The sequence below is a fragment of the Notamacropus eugenii genome, chromosome 4 (genome assembly GCF_028372415.1).
Source record: "Notamacropus eugenii isolate mMacEug1 chromosome 4, mMacEug1.pri_v2, whole genome shotgun sequence".
Taxonomy (NCBI): Eukaryota; Metazoa; Chordata; class Mammalia; order Diprotodontia; family Macropodidae; genus Notamacropus; species Notamacropus eugenii.
The window spans coordinates 181,984,256-182,006,568 of record NC_092875.1 but is presented as its reverse complement, the minus strand read 5'-3'; the positions used below and the strand labels follow the sequence as shown (position 1 = coordinate 182,006,568).

The 22,313-nt window shown below is 38.1% G+C and overlaps 1 protein-coding gene across 2 annotated transcripts in view; it reads right to left on the bottom strand.

Annotated features, from left to right (window-relative positions):
• Window positions 1-1,920: 1,920 nt before the first annotated feature.
• Window positions 1,921-22,313, bottom strand: part of GCNT2 (glucosaminyl (N-acetyl) transferase 2 (I blood group)) — a 100,548-nt gene continuing 80,155 nt past the window's right edge. Inside the window, exons 2-3 of one of the 2 annotated variants that reach the window (XM_072603796.1) lie at window positions 12,049-12,141; window positions 1,921-6,189 (exon numbers count right to left, since the gene is read on the bottom strand). In XM_072603796.1, the coding sequence (XP_072459897.1) occupies window positions 5,999-6,189; window positions 12,049-12,141 (284 nt within the window). In that variant the 3' untranslated portion in view covers window positions 1,921-5,998. The remainder of the gene's footprint in view (window positions 6,190-12,048; window positions 12,142-22,313) is intronic. The other variant, XM_072603795.1, reaches the window with a different exon arrangement.

Here is a 22,313-nt window from a genome sequence, read left to right as displayed (position 1 = left end):
TAATATGGTATAATTACAATGACCAGTCTCATTTCTAGAGGAAAGATAGAGAAATGCACCCTCTCTTCCTTTCCTTAGAGGTGTGTGTGTATGTGGGGAATTATGGCTGCAGAATATGACATTGATTGTTGGATTTGGTTGCTTTGAAGAGTTGTTTTTGTTTAACAGTTTTTCTTTGTTAAAAGGCAAGACTCACTGGGTTAGGTAGGGTACATTTCTGGAAAACAAAACAAAACTGTGATATAAAAACCAAAGATGTTTGCTATTCAGTTGTGTCTTACTCTTCATGACCCCATTTGGGGTTTTCTTAGCAAAGATACTGGAATGACTTACTTTTTTCCATCTGCAAATCATTTTCTAGTTGAGAAACTGAGGCAAACAGGGTGAAATGACTTGCCCAGGGTCACACAGCTAGTAAGTGTTTGAGGCCAGATTTGAACTCATGGAGATGAATCTTCCTGCCTCCACTATACATTGCCACCTGTCCTCAGAGAACCATTAGCTCCTGCAATACACTTTTCTATTTCCTTCTGCAATTTCACAGTATATGAAATAATCTTGCACCAAATTTCTTTTTCTTCATATACGAGTCTTCCTCCTAGCTGTTTGCAATTTTTTCCACTGAAATTGTTCTTTGACAATCATGTGCCTTGGGGTTTGAAATGTTTTTGTTGTTTTGTCTTTGTAGCAATGTTCTTATGGATTCTCTCCACTAACGTTAGTCTATATTCAAAAGCCCTTAGTAATTTTATTTTATTATTACCTACATTATTGTATTCAGGCTTTGTTTTTTTTAAGTTTGTAATCTTTTGGCAAACATCATCCTGAAGTTATCTCTGTGCATCCTATCTTCAAGGTCAGATACTTTGGCTTATGTAGAATTCATGCATTTAAAAAAAAATGTCCTTTGTTTGTCTTCTTCCAGGTCAGTATTTTTGCTTTCTAAGCTATTAATCTCCCTTTTACTTTTTAAAAGATATTCTCCATCGTGGATTCATTTTTTTCCTAATCTCTTGATTGAATTATAAAATTATGCATTCAGAGCTCCAAGTCCTGACAAATTCATTCCTCATTTTTTCCTTTATGAACTTCACGTCTCTTTGGAATCATCCTGTAGTTTCTTGTTGTTCATGCCATCTTGGGCGTCCCTAAGATCCTGTATTCTATCAGGCATTGGTTCACTTTCTTCTGTATTAGTTTCATTTGCTGCTTCCTTCTTTCTGGTTTTACGATTCTCTGTTGATTTATCAACTTTGGCCATCAAGCTTTTCAGTGTTTTACTTTGGAATTATTGATGTTTCAGTTTTGGTTTTACTTCTACTCAATTTCTGGCCCTTTCCCCTTTGCTGGTGGGCAGACTTTCAAGGTTGACCTGCAAGGCTATCTCAGCATACTCATGTTGGGGAAATATAGGATGGCCTTGGTCCTCACCCTGAGTACTTCCTGATGGGACAGGCTTGACCCCAACTGGGTCAAGGTTTTGTACTTAGCCTTCAGACTTTGTGCTATCTCCTTAGCGGCTTCCCAGAATCCTCAGCTGGCCAAACACTCTTACAAAAACTAAGCCCCAAAGTAAAACCTCACCCTCAGAGTATTTATACCATTTTTTAGAGCCAGTGCCTCGTTAACAAAAGCTGTGACTGCTCCTACAAATCTTCCCTAATCAGACTCCCCTCAATGGGCAGGTCCATTAATGGATGGAGAAGATCTTTAATCACATTAAAATAATTACCAATACAAATACATATACTATTTCTAGTTAAAGAAATTCTTGTTTTGGTACTTTACTCCTTGAATGACTCTTGATTGATAAGGGCAAGATTCAATCAGAGGCACTTGATTATATTAAAACAAAAGCAGCAAAGGATCCTATTTTGATTGCCATTACATGGGGTCACAAAGAGTCTGGTACAACTGAAATAACTAAAAAGTCATTTATTTCTTTTAAATTTTGAAGACTCTACTACAATCATGCTCCAATGTTTCCAAGGTAGATTCTCAAAGGCTATTTTACCTCACTGAAAATTTAAAATTGTTTAGAGGCAGCTCCAGCATACCACAGGTTAAAAACTGAAATGCACTTTACAAATATTATCTCATTTTGTTATCACAACAACCTTGGGAAACAGGTGGCCCACTATACTTAAGGGACTCCAATAGATTTCATTTATTCATCCTGATCTTTCCACCACTCCATTTTGTAATTCTAGAACCATAATCCAATCAACACTATCATTGCTACTGAAAGAATAGGCGGCAACCTTCTCCCTCAATGCCTCTACTCACCATCTCCATATCTTTTAAAACTAAAACACCTATTCCTTGCCACCACTCTCCAATGTGTCATCTCACTTATTAGAATATAAGCTTCTGGAGGCCAAGGTTTATCTCTACTTTTGTATTTGGATCCCTAGTGTTTAGCATATAATAAATGCTTAATGCTTTTAAATTTGTTTATTCAAAGGCTAGAGCAGCAGAACACATGCTGTAAAAGGTTCTCTGAAGGTAGAAAGGTTTCAAATAAAGACATGGTAATATCTGGTATCTGCAATCAGGGGATCATTCTAGATAAGTTTGGAATGCTAATATTAGAGGGTTAGTCACTGGATAAATTTTTCAGCTACAATTCTTGATCAACAAAAACAAAAAAAAACCCAACCCAATATCTAATGATACATAGATTGCTTGGAAGATCCTTAAGGTAGTTTTGAAATAGTTGGAACTCCAATGGATCTGTAATAATAACTGCCAGAGCATTTACAAAGCACTTTAAACAGAGGTATGCTGGTAAATGCTTAACAACCAGAAGAAAAAAATGTAAACAGGGCACACTTCTAGGTTTAATCTGCATTATTAGCATTTTATCCATCACTTAAAAATCTAGACAATCAACAAAACAACAAATCAGTCCTCTGTTTTATTAGCATTCATTGATTTCTAAGATGTAAATGCTCACAATGGAATTTCAAAATTGGTTGGAGTGAACTACACTACACTACAGGTTAAGGTTTGAAAAGCACTTTCCTAATATTATCTCATTTTATTGTCATAACTACTTTGGGAGACAGATGCTATTATAATCCCCATTTTACATACGAGAAACTGAGGTTGAGGTTAAGTGACTTGCCCAGGGTCACACTGTTAACTCAGACTGGATTTGAATATAGGTCTTCCTGATTTGAGGTCCATTGTGTTCTATCCACTTTGCCACCTAACTTGCCTAAATTCTATGAACTCATCAATTTGGTTAATTCCCTCTAATGATAAAGACTGAAATTCATCATCTCACTCCTTTTCCCCATTCAATCCTTTATGTCCACCCTTAAAACTGCCATGCGATCCAATCAATGTGCTAGGAACCATCCTTATGTTCTCTTGATATTGCATGAATTCTAATGAACCATATAGGCTTTCCCATGGTTACCCCTTGCTCTTGCCATATGATTGGTCCATCCCTTTTTCCAATTATATTATTTTGTTGATGACATCTTTTAGATCAGAGGTGTCAAAAAGAGTGGCACCTTTGCACCCTTAACTAGATTAAAATGTAATTGGGAACTATTTAACAAAATAAATATACAATAAAACATAGATGTTAATATGTGGTTTTCTAAATCAATATGCAACCTTTAGGGACCCTTATCTAGGGTCCCACCTCTTTCTATATAAGTTTGACATCACTGCTTTGCATTGAAGTATTCTCAGCAAATTGAAGAAGGTTCTCATTTCCTTTTACCTCCTTCAAATTAAAGAATGCTTATGTGAGAACTGCCTTTTATAATGGCCTTTCCCAACCATACAATTAACAACACCAGCAACTTCTACGCATTGTCCTCTGAAAGTGGATAGCAATATATTAATTTATTTTAATGAAAACATAACACAAAAGTCATTCAAAACAAAGACATAATCAGTAGTTTAAAGGCATACCAAGAAGGCCAGTGATCATCTATCAGCTTGCAGCTCCCCTCCAACCTGTTCCCCCTGAAAATGGTGTAGGAGAGCAACAGCTGAAGTGTAAACTCTATTCCTGAAAGATTTCCCCTGGCAAAGTCCAGTGTATAAAGCAGTCTTTTGCTTCCAGCTTATTCATTTAGATCTTCAGAATCTTTTTTCTGACATCACTGGTTACAACTTGGATGGTCTCTCTCCGTTTGGTCACAGTTTTTTCTTTAACAGGAAAAATAATATTTTTCCCTTTGGCAAAGTTGGTCCCCTTAAATGTGACACAGGTATAACTTCGAACAAGCACAAATTACAGAAGAAAAAATACCATTTTCTTATCTAAATATATACTATTATTTCTGTAGTAAGAATTTTAATTTAAAAAAAAAAGTAGCAATCCAAAGTACCCATGGGATGCCAACACAGACTTCAATCAAATGTTACTGAGGAGGCTGGCTTTTGTCATAGTGGGAACACATTCTCCTGATCACAGTAAAATGGCCTAAAATGACATAATGGAATACAAAATGATCTGACTTCCTCTAAAGAAAAATAACTGTGGCTTCTGTTCTCCTTCTGAGTAGGTTCCAGCTTCAGAAATGATGCAACATTCTAACAGGGGGAACCAGTTACCAAAGAACCTGTAATATTTCCTCTCAAGGTGGTTGGTCAAGTTCCTTTTCCTTCAACTTGGTCTCAAGCTAGTTCCCTGACGTGAAACCTCCATGGTCTGACAACAATTCTGGAAAACTCAGGTGTGGGTATCTGAAATCCTAATTGCATCACACTAAAAGAATGAGGTTCTACAATTCTCTAGAATCCCTACAACTCCTAGTACTTTGGTAACTTCCTTGATCAGTTTTCAGGGCCTTAGAATCTTTTCCTTGTGGATGAATGCCCAGTTACTTGTTTTGTTTTATTAAAAAGGTGAATGGAAACAAAATCTGTACTGTTTTATATTCCTATATCTAGCACCACCTGACAAAGCTATTTTATCCTGGCTCAAGGTAAAGCTCTGCTAGACAGAGTACAATCTACTCTCTGGGATGCTCTTATTAAAAAGGCATAGAAGGAATCAGAGAAAGGTGTAGTGATTAGGTCTGATACCACAGAGAGTTCAAGCAGCACTTAAAGAATTCATTCCTTTTCAAACCCCACAGACATATAAAAGTGCATTGTCTTCCCCATACACACAGAGAAGAAATCCATGCTTCAGTAAAGTTGAGATTTTCTTCATTTCACATCTGCTCTCCAGCAAATACCCAGGCTAGCATCACAACTCCTTGCTTAGTGGGTAAATATAAAAGAACCAAGGACATAGAAAACCTAGAATTTGTAATGGAGAAAGCACAATTTCACAGACTTTTTTTTTCAATGAAGCAGACACCATTCAGTATCTCAAGCCTTGCTCTATCTTTTGCTGAAGACATTATAAAATATCCGTAATCTATAGACTACAGAAAACCAAAGATACCACTACTGCAGAACCAATATCTGCCCTCAATTCTGTCAGCCTGGGTTTGGTGAAAAGAGAGCCAGATACCTAGTTATTGTTAAGTGTGTATATGCTATAAAGAACATGGAATTTGTCTATGTCTCACTGTGGCACTGTTATAAATCAGAAATAATTACTTCTTGGGGGTGTGTGCTTTGTCACAAACACAGGAACAAGAGCATTAGGTTTTTTTCTTTATATTTCAGCATGCTTTGGATATCTGTGTAGCCATAACAAGTCTTAGATAAAATCACGGCCCAATTATTATTCTATAATATATCAATAGTTGAAATTTGTAGAATGAAAAAAGTCACAGGTGCCCAACTCACAGGTACTCAACCAGTTCATGCTCATTACTTGGAAACCAGCTTCTTCTGTGGCCAATATTTCATCTTGGGTGGTCAATATGTTCATCGTCATCTTAGAGCTAATCCTTGATAACTGTGACTTGATAAAGACCAGATCTTTAAGTAATAAAAAGCTTCCTTTCCAAACTAAAAGTCATTAATTAAACCTTCGTTCTTGTCGTGACTCTCTTGAATCCCGAGTCATGGAGGGTCAAAGATACCAGCTTGATTGTATTGGAATTTCACTTTGGTTTAAGGTTCTTTCTCTAAGCCTCAGCTCTAGGCATTCTAAAGTAAGTGGATATGTTTTAAGCTCAAACTTGTTAGCAAACATATTTGGGGAGTCATATAGCCATTTTAAGTCACCGTTTCCATAGATACAAATGTCACGTACGTAGTGACCTGCAAATGAAGAGAAAACAAGAAAAAAAGAGTTAAAAAACCGAAACATTTGTTTTCAAAGTATGGAGGGTGTGCTTTTGATCTGTAGAAGCATATTTTTTTTGTTCCTTGACACTTTGTGCCTAGCATTGGCTAAGGTATTATGCAAATACAAGATAAGTATGACATAATTTATCTCGATGGGGATCTTGCAATAATTCAATAAGCCAGAATATGTCTAATGGCATTTGAATGATGCTCATTTTAAGTACCTAAGAATATAGAGAGGATAGAAATCACTAGACTAAGATGTCCAGCAAAACTGAATGAAGTGATGATCTTAAAGTATAGGTAGCGTCTGGCTACATGGAAAGGGCAATGGGGAATGACATTACCAAAAACCAGAGAGAATAATATATATGGTGTTATAGGGCAAAAAATTAGGATTTAATAACTGGAAGGAACTTGAAATAATGCATAATTTAATGTTATATAAATGTCAGCTACTACTGTTGTTCTTATAGGTCATCCGGTCTAATTTGCAGGGAAAAAAAATTAAGCTCAGAGTGAGTGATTTATCCAAGGTTACATAACTAGTGCATATTAGAATTTCTGGAGGATTGTAGTTGTGTAGAATAGTACTGGGAAAAGCAAGCTGAGTTTAACTTGTAAAAGACCTTAAATGCCACACTAAGAAACCTAGATTTTATTCTGTAGGTAATAGAGAGCCATTGAAGGTTTTTGAGCAAGAGAATTTTGGGAAAGTGATATTTTCAGAAGGTGAGTTTATCAGGGCTATGCAGCTGGGAAAGACTGAGAATTTCATTACAATAATCAAGGCTGGAAATAATAAGGGCAAAGTTGGATGTATCAAGAATGGAAAGCGAAGAATAGATTTAAGAACAATTATGAAGGAAAAGACGTGGTGATCAATTTGATATCTTGGGGATAAGGGAATGCTATAATCATAAGGTTTCATGTCTTGATGCCCAGGAAAATGGTAGCAGATGAATGGTTAAATCAAGAAGGAAGGTTATTTTGGAAAGACAATGAGTTTAATTTTAGACTTTTGAGTTTGAGGTAACAGGTATATGCAAAGAGAAATGTTCCATAAGGCAGAGTTCAGGAGAGAAAGGGCTGGGTAAATGGATATGGAAGTTATATAGACCAAAGCCATAGTTAAAGGCATAAATTCTGCAAAGGGTAGCATATAAGGAGAAAAGAACATAGACCAAAAGTAGTCCTAGAGATTACTCACAATAAGGATGAAAAATGAGGAACTAGCAAAAGGGACAAGGAAGGCACAGCTGGAGAGAAACCAACAGAGAAGAAAATCTCAATGAGGGAATGATCAGAGGTGTCAAATGCTACAGAGGGGTTAAGGAGAAGGAATACTGAGAAAAAGATATTCGATTTGGGCAACTGAGAAGTAAATGGGAATGTATATTCAGTAGAGTAATGGGTACTGAAGTTAGATTTCAGAGGAATTAAGTTAGCTGTGGACAAAGGAAGCAGTAAGAACATGTTTTAGGAGTGTGGTGGTAAATGAGAAGAAAAAAAAGATGACAGCTTGAAGAGTGGTTGAGTAATTAGGTTGTTAATAATTAGGACACCTGAGCAGACTTGAAGGCAGAGGGGAGGGGGCCTTCAGAGGGGAGAAACTAGATGCTAGAAATAGAAGGGTCAAGATTCCAGAGTGGATGAGGGGAGATGTGATTGGGATAATGGATCCTTGCTAGCCTTAGGAAGGAAGAGGGTACATCTGTAAAACCTGAGAGGGTGAAGCTCTCCCCACACCAGTGCATGCTCCACACTTGCCAAAGTGATTTTCCTCAAACACCAGTCTGAATTACTCACCTACTCAGTAGCTCCCTATGCTTACAGGATTATATATAAATTCTCTTGTTTTTCTTTTAAAGCTCAGTCACAACCTGGACCCCAACCAAGCCTCACTGGACATCATACCACTTCCTGCAGTTGAGGCAAACTGGCCTTTTCTGTGTTTTGCATACAAGATGCTCTGTGTGCTTCCTTGGGCCTTTGCACCAGTAGCTGTCCCCCAGGTCTTGAAGGCAATGGCTTCTCAAACCTCTTGCTTCAGAGAATCCCTTCTGCTTCCTTTGAGCAAAAGGAAACCCAAAGCGTGATCTACCACCTTAAGCCTTTTCTGGTCGCTTCAACTGCTAGAGCTGTCCCTCCCCAACTACCCTGCACATAACTAATTTTTATTTTGTCATGTCTTCATATTTTTTTCTGTAAACATTTATATATATTCACTGGTTGTGTCTTCCATTAGAATGTATGCTCCTTTCAAGTGGAGACTGTTTCATTCATTGAGGCAGCTGGTGACACCGTGGATAGAGTGCCAGGCTTAGAGACAGGATAGACCTGAGTTCGAATGCAGCCTCCGACATGTATTAACTGTGTGACTCTGGGCAAGGCACTTTCTTCGATTTGCTTCAGTTTCTCCAACTGTAAAATAGGAATTCTAATAGTAGCTACTTGCCAGGGTGGTTGTAAGGATCAAGTGAGCTAATATTTGTAAAGTACGATGCCCGAAGCCTGACACATAGTAAGTGCTGTATAAGTGTCAGCTATGATTATCCTTACTAATTGTGCTTGTAGCCCTAGCACCTAGCATAATACTGTCATTTTTCTGTTGCATCCTACATTTTGTGACCCCTTTTGGGGATATGCTTGGCAAAGATATGGAGGTGGTCTGCCATTTTCTTTTCTAGATTATTTTACAGAAGATAGCTATATAATAAATACTTGTTTATTGCCTGGAGAAATACACCGAGGAAACAAGAAAAAGTATGAAAGGAGCTGCTGAGCAGGGATGAGATCTCATTTGAAGGTAATAGCCCAGCTCTGAATGGGTTTGTTGATTTTTATCCAGAAACACATTGTGGTCAGGAAGCTGCCTTGGCCAAAAGTCGCGGCAACCTAGAGGGTGGATAAGAGCAATAATAAAGAGGCTGACCACTGTGCTCCAGGCTATGTAGAGAGTCAAACAGATTTAAAAGTGAGTTATGACAAAATTGAGTTATTATATGACTCAATATAAAAGTGAGTTATATATTCTTTGCCTCAGTTTCTTCATCTGTAAAATGAGCTGGCAAAAGAAATGGCAAACCACTCTAGTACCTCTGCCAAGAAAATCCCAAAAGGAGTCATGAAAAGTAAGACACAACTGAAATGATTAAACAACAGCAGGCAGCCCTAGGAAGCAAGGAGCAGGCAGTGTTTTCTGTTTTCTCTTTGAGTTCAAGGTTGAAAGAGAAGATAAGACTTCTATGACAGAGAGTAGAGAGTTACTCTGTGTCTATAGGGGACGGTCAGTTCTTGTGAGAAAAAAGTGAGGGTCAAGCTGTGGTTTTCCACAATCTAGGAGAGTTCCTCAGGGTTCAAGGGAAATGGCAGTTAGGGGGCTGCTAGCAGATGAGACTGAGTGGAGATATGGCTGGTTTGGAATGCGTAAGAATGTGGTGGAGAGGAGAGAGAAGAAAAGGGAGAGGATAGGGCAGGGAGAGGGAATTAGCAGGTATGAATAACAAGAATAAGGAAACTAAATTGGGAGGCAAAATAGAGGCCATCTTTCTACTTGAGGAAATTAAAGAGTAAATATGGAGAATATTAGAAAGAACATACACACACACACGCGCGCACACACACACACACACACACACACACACACACACACACACACACACCAGTCCAAGATTAATATTCTGAACAGAATAGCAACGATACTCCCTCTCAGGTTGGTTATGTAACTAACTTCATTTGGGTTGGTTATGTAACTTCATTAGGGCTGGTTATGTAACTTCTTCATTATTCCTAATTCCCAAACTTCCCCTTTCCCAAGGCCATAAACAAAGTTAGTTCCACGGAAACCGGTGTCACAGGCATCATATCATCCTGTGCCAAGAGGCTTACACAGGCATCTTTCAAAGCACATATTCTATTCTAAAGGTCCACAAAGGAAGTGACTGAAGGGAGGTGAGTTCCTGTTGCTTAAGAGGAACAAAGAAAAGTCGTTAATAAGTATGGAGAAGGGCTTTTTGATTGGCTAAATCAAGGAGTGTGGTGGAAAAAAAAGGAACTGGATCTCTTATTCTGCCCTCCACCCACACCCAATCCTAACCACTATCTATAACCTACAGAGGACAAGAGAGGAAGAAAAAGAACGGCAAAATGAATTATGTATCTAAGAAGCAAGCAACTCATTAATTGTAGTCATCAGTAGCCTTACACATCCAAGGAGAAGAATGACCTAAAGCAGTATCTTGCTAGGACTTCAAGACCTTTAGAGACTGTCTTTTCAAAGTATGAGTTAGAGTGATGAATGGTTTGGTCCAAAGGCATTGACTGGTAACTCAGTTCTCCTCCTGTGCTTTATGCTGCAAATTCCATCTGTGCAAATATATCAAAAGACGTACTTTGCGCACGTATAAAATGTCTCTATAATAATCAATTATGTCTCTTTTATATTTATATATTTCATTATATACATATACAACATAAATATAATTACACAAATATATAACATATATGTATTCTATCTTACATGTTAGATACTACCTACATACTGTATTATTAAATGTCTCTATTATAACCAATCAACCCATCAAGGAATCAATATGCATTTATTGAATGCCAACAGTGTGAGGCAATGGGCCCCGTTACAGGGTCACAAAGACAAGAGTGAAACAGTACTTGTCCTTAATGAGTCACACTCTAGTGGAGAAGACAACATGCACATAGATGGGTATATACTAAATAGAGACAAAGGCCTTTAGAGGAGAAGACATTAGGCATCAGAGGTTTTGTGTAGAGTGTGGTGTTTGAGATGAGTCTTCCAGTAAACTGAAGGCTCCAAAAGGCAGGACTGAGTTATTCTAAGCATGAGGCAGTGAGATAGAAGATGCAATGTTGTACATGAGGAACAGTGGGAAGACTACTTTTGCTGGACCATAGGGTGTGTGAAGGCAATAATGTGTAGTAATTGGAAAAATAGGGTAGTGCTATTTTGTGAAGGGTTTTAATGCCAAATAAAGAAACTTCTATTTGAATTTCTTAAGTAATAGATAGCTACTGTAGTTTGCTAAGTAGGAGAACCAGACCTGCGTCTTATGAAAATCACTTTGGTAGTTAGCTAGGTGGAGGATGGAATGGAGAGGGGAGAGATTTGAGGGAGGGAAACAATTAAGGAGACTGTTGCAGTAATCTAGATGAGAGGTGATGAGGGCCTAAATTAAGATGGTAGCCTTGTGAGTAGAAAGGGTTGGATGAAAGAAGTGTTGAAGAGGTAGAAATGATAAGATCTGAATTAAATGTCTATGTGGGGTGGATGAGGAATATGAGGGTGAGGTTGACTGAGATGGGGAACTTGGGGAACTGGATGTGTTCATCCTTTGTTGCTGAAGAAGACTATGCCATCAGAGAAATGATGATATGACTTGCACTTGACTTTGTTTTGAGTGAGGGAGGGCTGTGCAGGTCACCAGCCTCACTTCTCCTCCAGAGCCATTTGAATCCAGTCACCAGATATTCATCAGGATGACTGGAGATGACCCAGAATGAGGCAATTGGGGTTAAGTGACTTGCCCAAGGTCACACAGCTAATGAGTGTCAAGTGTCTGAGGTAAGATTTGAACTCAGGTCCTCCTGACTCCTGCACTGGTGCTCTATCCACTGCACCACCTAGCTGCCCCAGGTAACTGTAAGGATTGTGGTGAAGAAGGAGCCCTCAAAAGAAATAAGAAAGTTTAGGAGAGAGATGGAATTGAGGATGAGGATAATGAGTTCTACTGGAAACATTCTGAGTTTGAGACATCTAATGAGAAAATGCAGTAAAGATGAAACAAAGGGCATTACCATGACAACCTCCATGTTCACTTTCCATGTCGCGCCACTTTATAGCTCTGAGGTTTCCTTCCCAGGATGCATTTGGCATGGATCCAGGAACACCTATAATGTGAATAAAGGAGAAAAATCAGAAATAAGAGACATAGAAAAAAAGAGAGTTGAAGATTAGCATCAGGCTACAAAAAAATTGAACCTGCTTCTTTACATTCATCATTAACCAAAATATTAATGTTTCACTGAGGACCAGAAGAAAAAATAAACTATAGTACAAGGTTCCAAACTTTCATTTTTGCCATCTGTGAAATTAGGGATGATACTTGGAATATTTAGGTCAAAGGGATATGAGGAAGAAAATATTTTTCAAACCTTAAAAATTTCATTATTTTAAAGCTATAGATCCTGCCCTCAAGGTATTTACCACCTGGAAGATATAATACATGCACAAAAGGAAAAATGATACAAGGCAGAACGTGGTAAGTGAAAAGAAAAGGTACAGATACTGCTATGAGAAATCTGAAGAGGGTACAATAACTGAGGCACAGAAGTTAAATGTCACGACTAGAACCCATATCTTCTAAGACTCAAAGCCTTTCCTCTGTCACTGTTTCTATGGTGCTGTTATTTGTGTGTTAGCCTTAACCAAATATATACCACAATATAATCAAAACCATTCCCCAATAGCTAAGTGGTTAAAGAATGTAAACAAATAGTTCTCAAAAGAACAGCCAGCTATTAACAACAAGAAGAAAGAATACTCCAAATGACTAATAATAAGAGAAATGTAAATCCGAACAACCTTGAAGTTTCCCTCCACACCTTGCAAACTGGCAAAGATGACAAAAGATGGGAATAGTCAATGTTGATGGAGTTATGGGAAGAAAAATAGACACGGGGGTGCAATGTTGGTAGAGCTACAGACCAGTACAACTGCTTTGGAGGTCAATTTGAAAAAAAAAATTAAAGTGCCCATGCCCTTTGACCCACAGATTCCGTTACGAGACTTATACCCCAAGGAAGCCATTTATAAGAAGAAAGTCTCCAGATTCCCTGAAATATTTATAATAGCACTTTCTGCGAGAGCAAAGAATTGAAAACAAAAGTAGATGCCCACTGACTGGGGGAATGGCTGAATAAACTGCAGTATGTAAATGTAGTGGAATATTATTGTTCTGTGAGAAATGATAGATATGATTAATATGGAGGCACGTAAAATTCTACTGAAGTAGGATGAAATAAGCAAAGCTAAGAAAGCAATATACACAGCTACAAAGTAAAGAACCACACGCACACACATCAAGATTGAATGTTGCAGAATTAATGCTCCTAACCCACCCTTTTGCAGGAGAGAGGTAGAAGGTGCACAAATGTGGCACACTGCACCTATTTTCAGACTTTTTCAATGTATTGGTCAACTGATCCTGATTTTTCCCCTTTTTTGTTTTAAAAAACATACCACTTTCAGAGTACACTTGCTAAAAACAAACTCAAGAACTATATAATCAAAATTACAAAAAAACCTTTTTATACCAATAAAATGATTCAAATAATTGGAGAAATATTGATTGTTCATGGGTGGGCAGGGTCAATATAATAAAAATGTCAATATTGTCTAAACCAAAATTTTTTTTACTGAATTAGATATCAAAGGAACTAATGAAAAAATGTAAAGGAAGGAGTTTTAACAGTACCAGATCTTAAACTATATTATAAACAGTAGTTATCAAAAGTATCTGGTACTTGCTAAGAAACAGAAAGATAGATCAGTGGAATTGAGTAGACACACAATTCACAGCAGTAAATAAACACTATAACCTTTGTATTTGACAAGTGTAAAGACTGAAGATTTTGGGATAAGAATTCATTATTTGGTAAAAAAAAAATTGTTGGAAAAACTGGAAAGCAGTATGGCAGAAACTGAACACAGACCAATATCTTACACCATTTACCAAGATAAGGTCAAAATGGATACATAACCTAGATATAAAGAGATTTTACAAGAAGATTAGAAGAACATAGAACTGATTACTTATCAGACTTCTGGATAGGCAAAGAATTTATGACTAGAAACAGACAGAGAGCAAAGTCAGGTGTAAATGGATAATTTCAATTACATTAAAAAGTTTTTGTATAAGTATAACAAATGCAGCTAAGATCAGAAGGAAAGCAGAAAATTGGGGAATTTTTTTATAGAAAGTTTCTCAGATAAAGATCTCACATCTCAAATATGTAAAGAACTTTGTCATATCTGTAAGAATAGAAGTCATTCCCCAATTAATAAATAGTTAAAGGATATGAACAGGCAGTTTTCTGATGAAAAAACTAAAACAATTCATAGTCATATAAAAATGCTCTAAATAATTATTGATTAGAGAAATACAAATTAAAACAACCTTGAGATATCATTTTATACCTGTCAGATTGGCTAGGAAATGATTGAAGAGGAAAGCAACAATGTTGAAGGGGATATAGAAAAGTAGGATGCTAATTCATCATTGGTGGAAATGATCCAATCATTTTGGAGAACAATCTGGAATTAGTCCCAAAGAGTTATTAAGCTACCTGTATCTTTAGACTCAGCAATATCACTATTTGGTCTATTTCCATAGATGTTTAGACAAAAAGGAAAAGAACCTGTGTGTTCTAAAACGTTCATAGCAGCTCTTTTTGTGGTGGCAAAGAACTGGAAATTGCAAGGATGCCCTTCAGTTGGGGAATGGCTGAACAAGTCACGGTATATGATTGTGATGGAAGTCGACTGTACTATGAGAAATGATGAGCTCAATTATTTTAGAAAAGCGTTGAAAGACTTGCAAGAATGAGCAGAACCCAGAGAACTTTGTATACAGTAACAGCAATATTATTTTAAGAATGACTGAGTGAATAAGCTATCTTGACTATTATCACTATACAAAATAACTATAAAAGACGTAGCAAGAAAGACATCCGCATCCAGAGAAAGAGTGATAAGTGCAAGTATGTATAGAAAAGTTTTATGCGTGCTGTGCTTCAGTCTATCGGTTGTGTCGTGACCCCATTTGGGGTTTTCTTGGTAAAGGTACTGAAGTGGTTTGCTATTCCTTCTCCAGCTCATTTTACAGATGAGGAAACTGAGGCAAACTGGGTTAAGTGACTTGCCCAGGGTCACACAGTTAGTGTCTGAGGCCATCCTTGAGACTCTTGACCTAGCACTCTAGCCACTGTGATGCTAGTTGTATCAATTTTGTATTTACCTTGTATAAATTTTGTACCTACTTACAGGGACTGTTTCTTTTTTATCTTTTAATTCCTAATGCCTACCACATTGCTTAATACATGCTTAACTGACTGATCAAAGACCAAGAGGATATTGGGGAGACATTACTTTGTGAAACCGGCCCTTTCCAACAAACTGTCCTTACAAACTGTTCGTGTAACAGATCATTCCCCCCCACTGATTCTAGGGACTCATTGTAGTATAACAAAGAGAGACTGCTTACAAAGAAAATAGCGTTCAGGTTTTGTACAGGACACCACATATACATATGGGTGGCTAGGTGACATAATATGGAGTGCTCGACTTGGAGACAGGAAGATTCGTCTTTGTGAATTCAAATCTGGCCTCACACACTTACTAGCTAAGTTATCCTGGGCGAGTCGCTTAACACTCTTTGCCTTAGTTTCTCAACTGTAAAGTGAAGCTGGAGAAGGAAGTAGCAAATTCCCTTAGTATATTTGCCAAGAAAATCCCAAACAGGGTCATGAAAGAGCCCGGTACAACTTAAATAACTGAACAACCACAAAAACAGAAACTTCCTTCACAGGACTCTGATGAGGAAGGCATTTTGAAATCCTTAAATTCTTTCAAAATGGAAGGTATTACTGTGACTGACAAAGAGGAGGCCAGTTGAAGTAATCTTTCAAGGAAATTGTGTTTCTTGGAGATAGTCCAAGCTCAGCCTATTGCAGTGGAAAGAAATCTGCGTGCTTGAGAAAGTCACCAGATATACAAGCATTTCCCATATTACACATACTATGTGAGGTGATAAAAAAATGAAAGTCTCTCCTCTTGAAGAATTGCACATGTTCTGTTGGGTGTGTACAGTGAGCCTGCATGTGTCTCTGTGTGTGTGGGTATGTGCCATGATTATCTGGGGCATTGATAAGTTAATAACAAGTCACCTGGAGGAAAGAAAGAAGGAGCGCTAACAACAGAGGGGATTAGGAAAGGCTTCACGGAGAACTGTAATGGGTGGAATCTAAGATGAACCTTGAAGGGAGTGTCAAAGAAATAATCAAATGATCCTCATCAGCAAGTTGGTTGATGGGAGGAAGAAGTCTTCCAAGATGGAGACAAAAAGACGGGCTGCCTTAATAACGTGAAAACATGGAACTCTCTGATCTCTGCCAGAGGAAACTCAGGGATTAAGAGAATATAGAAACAGATTAGGACCTTAGAAGCCATCAAGTCTGATCTCCTCCTTTCATAAATGAGAAAACTGAGGCACAAGGAGGTTAAGGTTGAACACAGCTAGTAAATTTGTGAGGCAGAATTTGAATACAAGTCATCCTGGCTTCCTCCAAGATTCTGGCCTTCTAGGTTCCAGTTAGACCACTATCAATGCTGATGGGATATAAAATAAATGCATAGCTTTAAATGTATATAAATAAACTCATGCCCTGTCACAGACCTAATGAAGTAATGGGCACTAAAATGCCAGCTAATCGAAGCAGCCCCTGTAGGCAAGGCTGTACTTTTGAAAGATCTAGCTAGGAATGGCAGAGAAGATCCAAGGAGAAACCAACATTTCCCAAGCAGTAGTGCTATAAACAATCTGTCAGAATGTTTAACTACTGTGTTTCTCAGTAAACCAAGATAGGCTTTTCCCCTGGGCCTTCTTTTCTCTATATAGACATACTCTTTTGGTGACCTCATTAGTTCCCATGCTTCATAGCTTAGTTCACTGAGAATTTTCTTTGCAGATCACCTGTGGATCTATATATCCAACCTTAGTATCTCTTCTGGGTTCAAGTCACCAACAGACTACTGGGCATTTAATCATTTCAAACTCTACAGGCATTTCAAACTCAATGTGTCAAAAACACAACATGCTCTCTTCCCTACAGCCAATCCTTGTTAACTCTTCTGGTTCTGTCAGGGGGTTCCATCATCTTTTTAGTCACTGAGATTTACAACCCCCAGAATCTTCTTCTACTATCACTCTTCCCCAATTTCACACTGAATCGGTTTTGCCACATCTTATTGATTCTACTGTCACACCTCCTACATTCATACCCTTCTCTCTATTCATGTGGACACTCCTTTAGTTCAGAGTTTCATCACCTCTTGCCTGGAGTATTTTAACAGTCTCTCCCTTCTCCAAATCCATCCTCCACGCAGCTGGCAAATTAAAATTCCTAAAAGCTCCAATCTTGCCCATGTTACTCACTACCCTGCTCAATAAGCTCTCCTTTTGCTCGATCAACTCCTTCATTCTCCATATAAAGCCCTTCACACCTGGGTTCCAGACTACCTTCCCAGGATTCTTGAACTTTGCTATGCTCCACACATTCTACATTCCAGATAAGCTGCCTTACTTCTTTTCTCACTTATCCACAACATTCCATCTATTGTCCCTATCCATGCTTTTGCATAATAAGGTATCTTCCATGTGTGGAATATACTTTTTCCTACATGCGAGATAAGGATCAAGATTCTAGATCTTCTGGATGCTAAGCCTACTAGTTTATTGTTCTATATCTAGAAGCTTGGCATTACTCCAAAGGGTGATGGGTAGGTCGGATGATGTCCTGAAAGGGTATGAGAGAACTTTCAGTTTTCAGGCTAAATGAAATGCTTGCCTGCAGCCAAGAAAAATGTATGAATAACTTACATGCTTACGTAAATTGCAATAATCAATTTATTCATTAATATTCTACCTTTCTCTTCAAACATCCTGAAGGCTTAGTGAGAAACCTTTGAACAGCATTTAAACCATGAAACTGTACTGAGTTTTCTTCCTTATGACCATAAAGCAGTAAAGAACAATGATTAATCAAGCAATTAAAGATGTGCATCTCCAGAAAAATAAAGAGAGAGAACTTCAATCAATATAGATCTGGGACTAAATTTGAGGCTTTTGGTCCAGGAGTTCCCCTTTATTTTTCCTGATACTATGACAGTTGTTCATAACGCAATAAAAATCAGATTATCTTTATCTGCAGACAAAACCTATTATAAAAAATCTCATCAAACAGCAAGATTTAAAGGGAGCAGGAAACTCTCTAGGATACATAATGCTGGTTTACCAGGCTGCGATGAGGTCAGAGGAAGAGGAGAAAGCAGAGAAAGGTTAAATTCCCCAGATCCCAAAGCAGCAGTAAATTTTTGTCCACACCCTTTGTTGATCCAGATAACTGATTGTAACTCAGGACTCCAAAGTTTTCTCCTAACTTAAATCCCTTTCCTCTTCTTGAGTAAATTTTTTAACCTTGTGGACGGAAGGCACTGTCCATAAAACAATGGATCTAGTCACTGCAAGGTTTTCTTAGTAACCCCAGGAAAATGCAAGCTCTTTGAGGTGTGGACTTTGTCCTTTTGTCTTTGTGAACATAGGGCCCAGCAAAGTACCTGGTATGTCGTTGAGTTTTTGTTTGTTTGTTTTTTTAAAAGCTGAACTGAATTAAATATTTGGCAACACAAATGACTACAAAAAACATTTTTCCCCCTTAGAAGAACAATATTATTATTAGTTACTTGGCATCAAAAAAATTACAGGATGTCATAGAAGTAAAACAGCTACAAACTCCTATAATAATTTCAAATAGCAGTTCTGTTCCAAGTCCTAAAAATGTGGCAGAAATTCATTCATTTCGATTATACAAAGAGGCTCAAAGTGCTATCACAAATACACACACTTACTTTTTTTCAAATAACATATTAATTATTTTAAACTTTAACTATTTTTTTTTTGTTTTTGAATTTTAAAAACATTTTGATGATAGTTTGAATGGCCCTGATCCCTCGGAAAAAGTAGTCAGATCAGTTTAAAATGAAGGCTTCCTTTTTCTCTTAATAAATTTCACTATAACAAACAGGGCATTCAAAATCCTTAACTGATTTAGAGCCAGACACAAATTCGGGATCATTCTTTTGAAAGCGGATAGAACGGCATCTAAGCATGTGCACACCCATCATTCTTTGGATTCTGGTCCCCCTGCTCCTTTTCTTTGTTCCCCACATCAAAAACAGGCTTTGCCTAGGACCTGGAGCCATCCTATCTAAGGACGTGGATCCCTATTGAGACTAGACCAAGGTTCTTAATCTGGTTTCTGAATTTTGTTCTTTTTTGTTTGTATATTGGAATAACTGGTTTTCTCTGTTATCCTATGTATTTTATTTTGGACATTTAAAACCATTTTTCTGAAAAGGGGTCCATAGGCATTACCAGGCTGCCCCAGTGGTCCAGGATACGGAGAATAAGAATCTCTTGGGTTAGACTATATACCCTGAACCTTTCCTTCAGTCTCTTCTTTCTCTATCCCGGGATGGACAAGTGCTCTCCTCCAGTTCTTTCTGAAGTCCCAACACTGCCAGAAATCATCCTCAAAAGCTTTCTTTTTTATTGCTATGCCACAATTAGAGGAAGTGCTTGGGACTTTTTCACTCTACTTCTAAAGCAAAGGGAGAATGCTGTCCTTTCCTAGGTAGATTACCCAAACTTAGTAGAATTTCCATTGTTTTGGACCTCGGATAAACAAAAAAAAATAAAGCTAACTGATGACTTTTAAAGTCCCTCTAGGCTCTAAATATATGATTCTAAAATTATTATCAAATAGGGAAAGAAAGGAAGTCATTTAGAGGAAAAAATGGTCCTAGGATGTGAGAGAGAAATGGGAACAAAGGCATGGAACCCTAAATGTTGGGGAGCCAGATACAGAATTTTTGCTTTTTATCATGTATGTGAGTATATATATGTATGTATGTGATAATGATTAAACTATACATGATATCAGGGAAATTGGAAATAAGAAAGAAAAGAAACAAGAAAAAATTGGATATTACACATATATAAAAAGTAATACTTATTGCAGTACGGATTGATTACTGTTTATATAATATCAGTACCAAAATCACCACAAGGCAGTACAGCGGGACTTGGGTCCAAAGCCTCCCAACAGCGTGACCCTTGGGCAAGTCACTCAGCTTCTTAGAGCTTATCTCAGTGTCCTCACCTGTAAAATGACAGGATTGGGCTTCATGGCCCCAGAGGTTCCTTCTGTTTCTACATCCACGATCCTGAGTCAGATTAATTTTTGTGTTTTTCAGGGTTGAGACTGGTAGAATCTAAACTCCCTCAAAGTAGAATTGCTTTCATCTTTGTCTCTCCAGTGCCTAGCCCAAGGGAGGTCCCTAATAAATGGTTGTTGAAATATAGTGGAAGTCAGATAGACCTTCAGAGTGATGTATTTCTTGAGCACTGTCATAAGGTCAGAACTTTAAATGATTAGAGGGAGGTAGGATCACATCTCTCCATTCCAGCTTTTGTGGCTGGAAAAATCTGGTGAGACTGAAGGATGTTTTATTTCTAATGTGAATTTATTCTGAACTCAAATGATCAGAACCCCTAAAGGAGCAGATGATGTCTGGCCTGGCTCAACAAGACCATGAGCCAGCACTGACCCTCATTACCTAGGAAGCTTGGCCAATGCCAACAATGTTCCTTGTCAAATATGCCTTATGACTCACTGCCAAGATTATATCACTGGCATCCAGTGCCATCTACCAAAATGTCAAGTCTAATTTTTTTTTTTCTGAGGAGTGAATCTGGTTTTTCAGGAAGACAGCTCTGCAGAATGAGGGTTTTTAAGAAACAAGTCAGTGTCACAGAAAGGAGAAACTAAAGAGCAGATGTTTCTTGGGTAATGCTGAGTGACCTCCATGGGTCTGACAAATTCAGCTTTTTTGAAACCAAATTCCTCTCATAACATCAGGTTTTGTGCCTCCTGGCCTCACTGGCTGCTCTTCTTGCCCCTTTCCCAAGTGAAAATCAGATATAAATCCTGGGGCATGTCTCTGGATAGGCTATATTTTCAGGGGCCAAGAAATTTCTTCCTGCTCATGCCTGTTTTCAGAAAGGGAGTCAGTTTCAAAAAGTCCAAGTGTCTTTGTGATACTAAGTCCCAACATCCAAGAACTTGTTTTTAAAATTATGGCAGCTGTCTGCTAGTGTGTGTGTGTGTGTGTGTGTGTGTGTTACAATTCCAAATACAAAGACACATATATGCGCTAGGGAAGTATATGAAATGGCATGAAGTCATCAGGAATGGGAGGTAGGGGGTGGGAAGAGAAAGACAGTTTGCCTATAGCTTCAGATAAGAAGTTGTGACTTTCCACTGCATACTTGGGAAATAGACCTGGAATCTGGAGATCTAGGTTTGAATCCTGCCTCTTGACATTTGCCAGTTGTGTGACCCTGGGTAAGTAACCTCAGAGTTGCTGGTGCTCTTGAATTCATAAATAAACATTTAGTTGTTAAATGCAAAAAAAAGGGGGGACAATTAGCATTAAAAAATAAAAGGAATTTAAGTCTGATTTTTTGTTTTGGTTTTTTTTTCAGTCTGCAAGTGCCTGGAATAACTCAGGCCTGTGTCCAAATCAATGATAAACAATTGAGAAGTCCATACTATATAAGGCCAAAGACCTGCAAAACAGAATGAAAGGGGAGAGAGGAAAGACCGGCTCTCACGAAAGCTAGAGTGGAGACATGTGATTTGCTATGTTATCAAGAATGGAGCCCCAAAGTAAATACCACATGTTTTTATCCAGGGTTTCTTGCATCTGATCTCACATGAAGAAAGTGGTTGTGTTCTGAGACTAAATTCAATCTAGGATCTCGTGCAAAGAAGAAGGATCATATGAGTACAGAGTCAGGGCTGGGAGGGACCTCAGAATTCATTTAATCCATTTTCCTAATTTTATAGATGAGGAAACGTTAAGTGTAAGGAGAGACATGCCCAAGGTAGTGTCAAAGGTGGGATTTGGCCCCAGTGCTCTTGGCCCTGTTAATATGTTTTGTCCTTGACAGGTCTGACATGAAGTGGTCCTTCCCCACTTAAGTCTCTTTGGAGTGACCTATATGTACACCCTCCCTATCAAGGTCAGCTACACAAGTCTCCCATAGATTCCTAATCCTGCTTGGCAACAATAAAAGAAGATGTAACATTGGAGGAGACCTAGAAATAGAAGCAGAAAAGGCAGATTTGCGAGCTCCTGATCAGAAGTCTAGAATGCACCA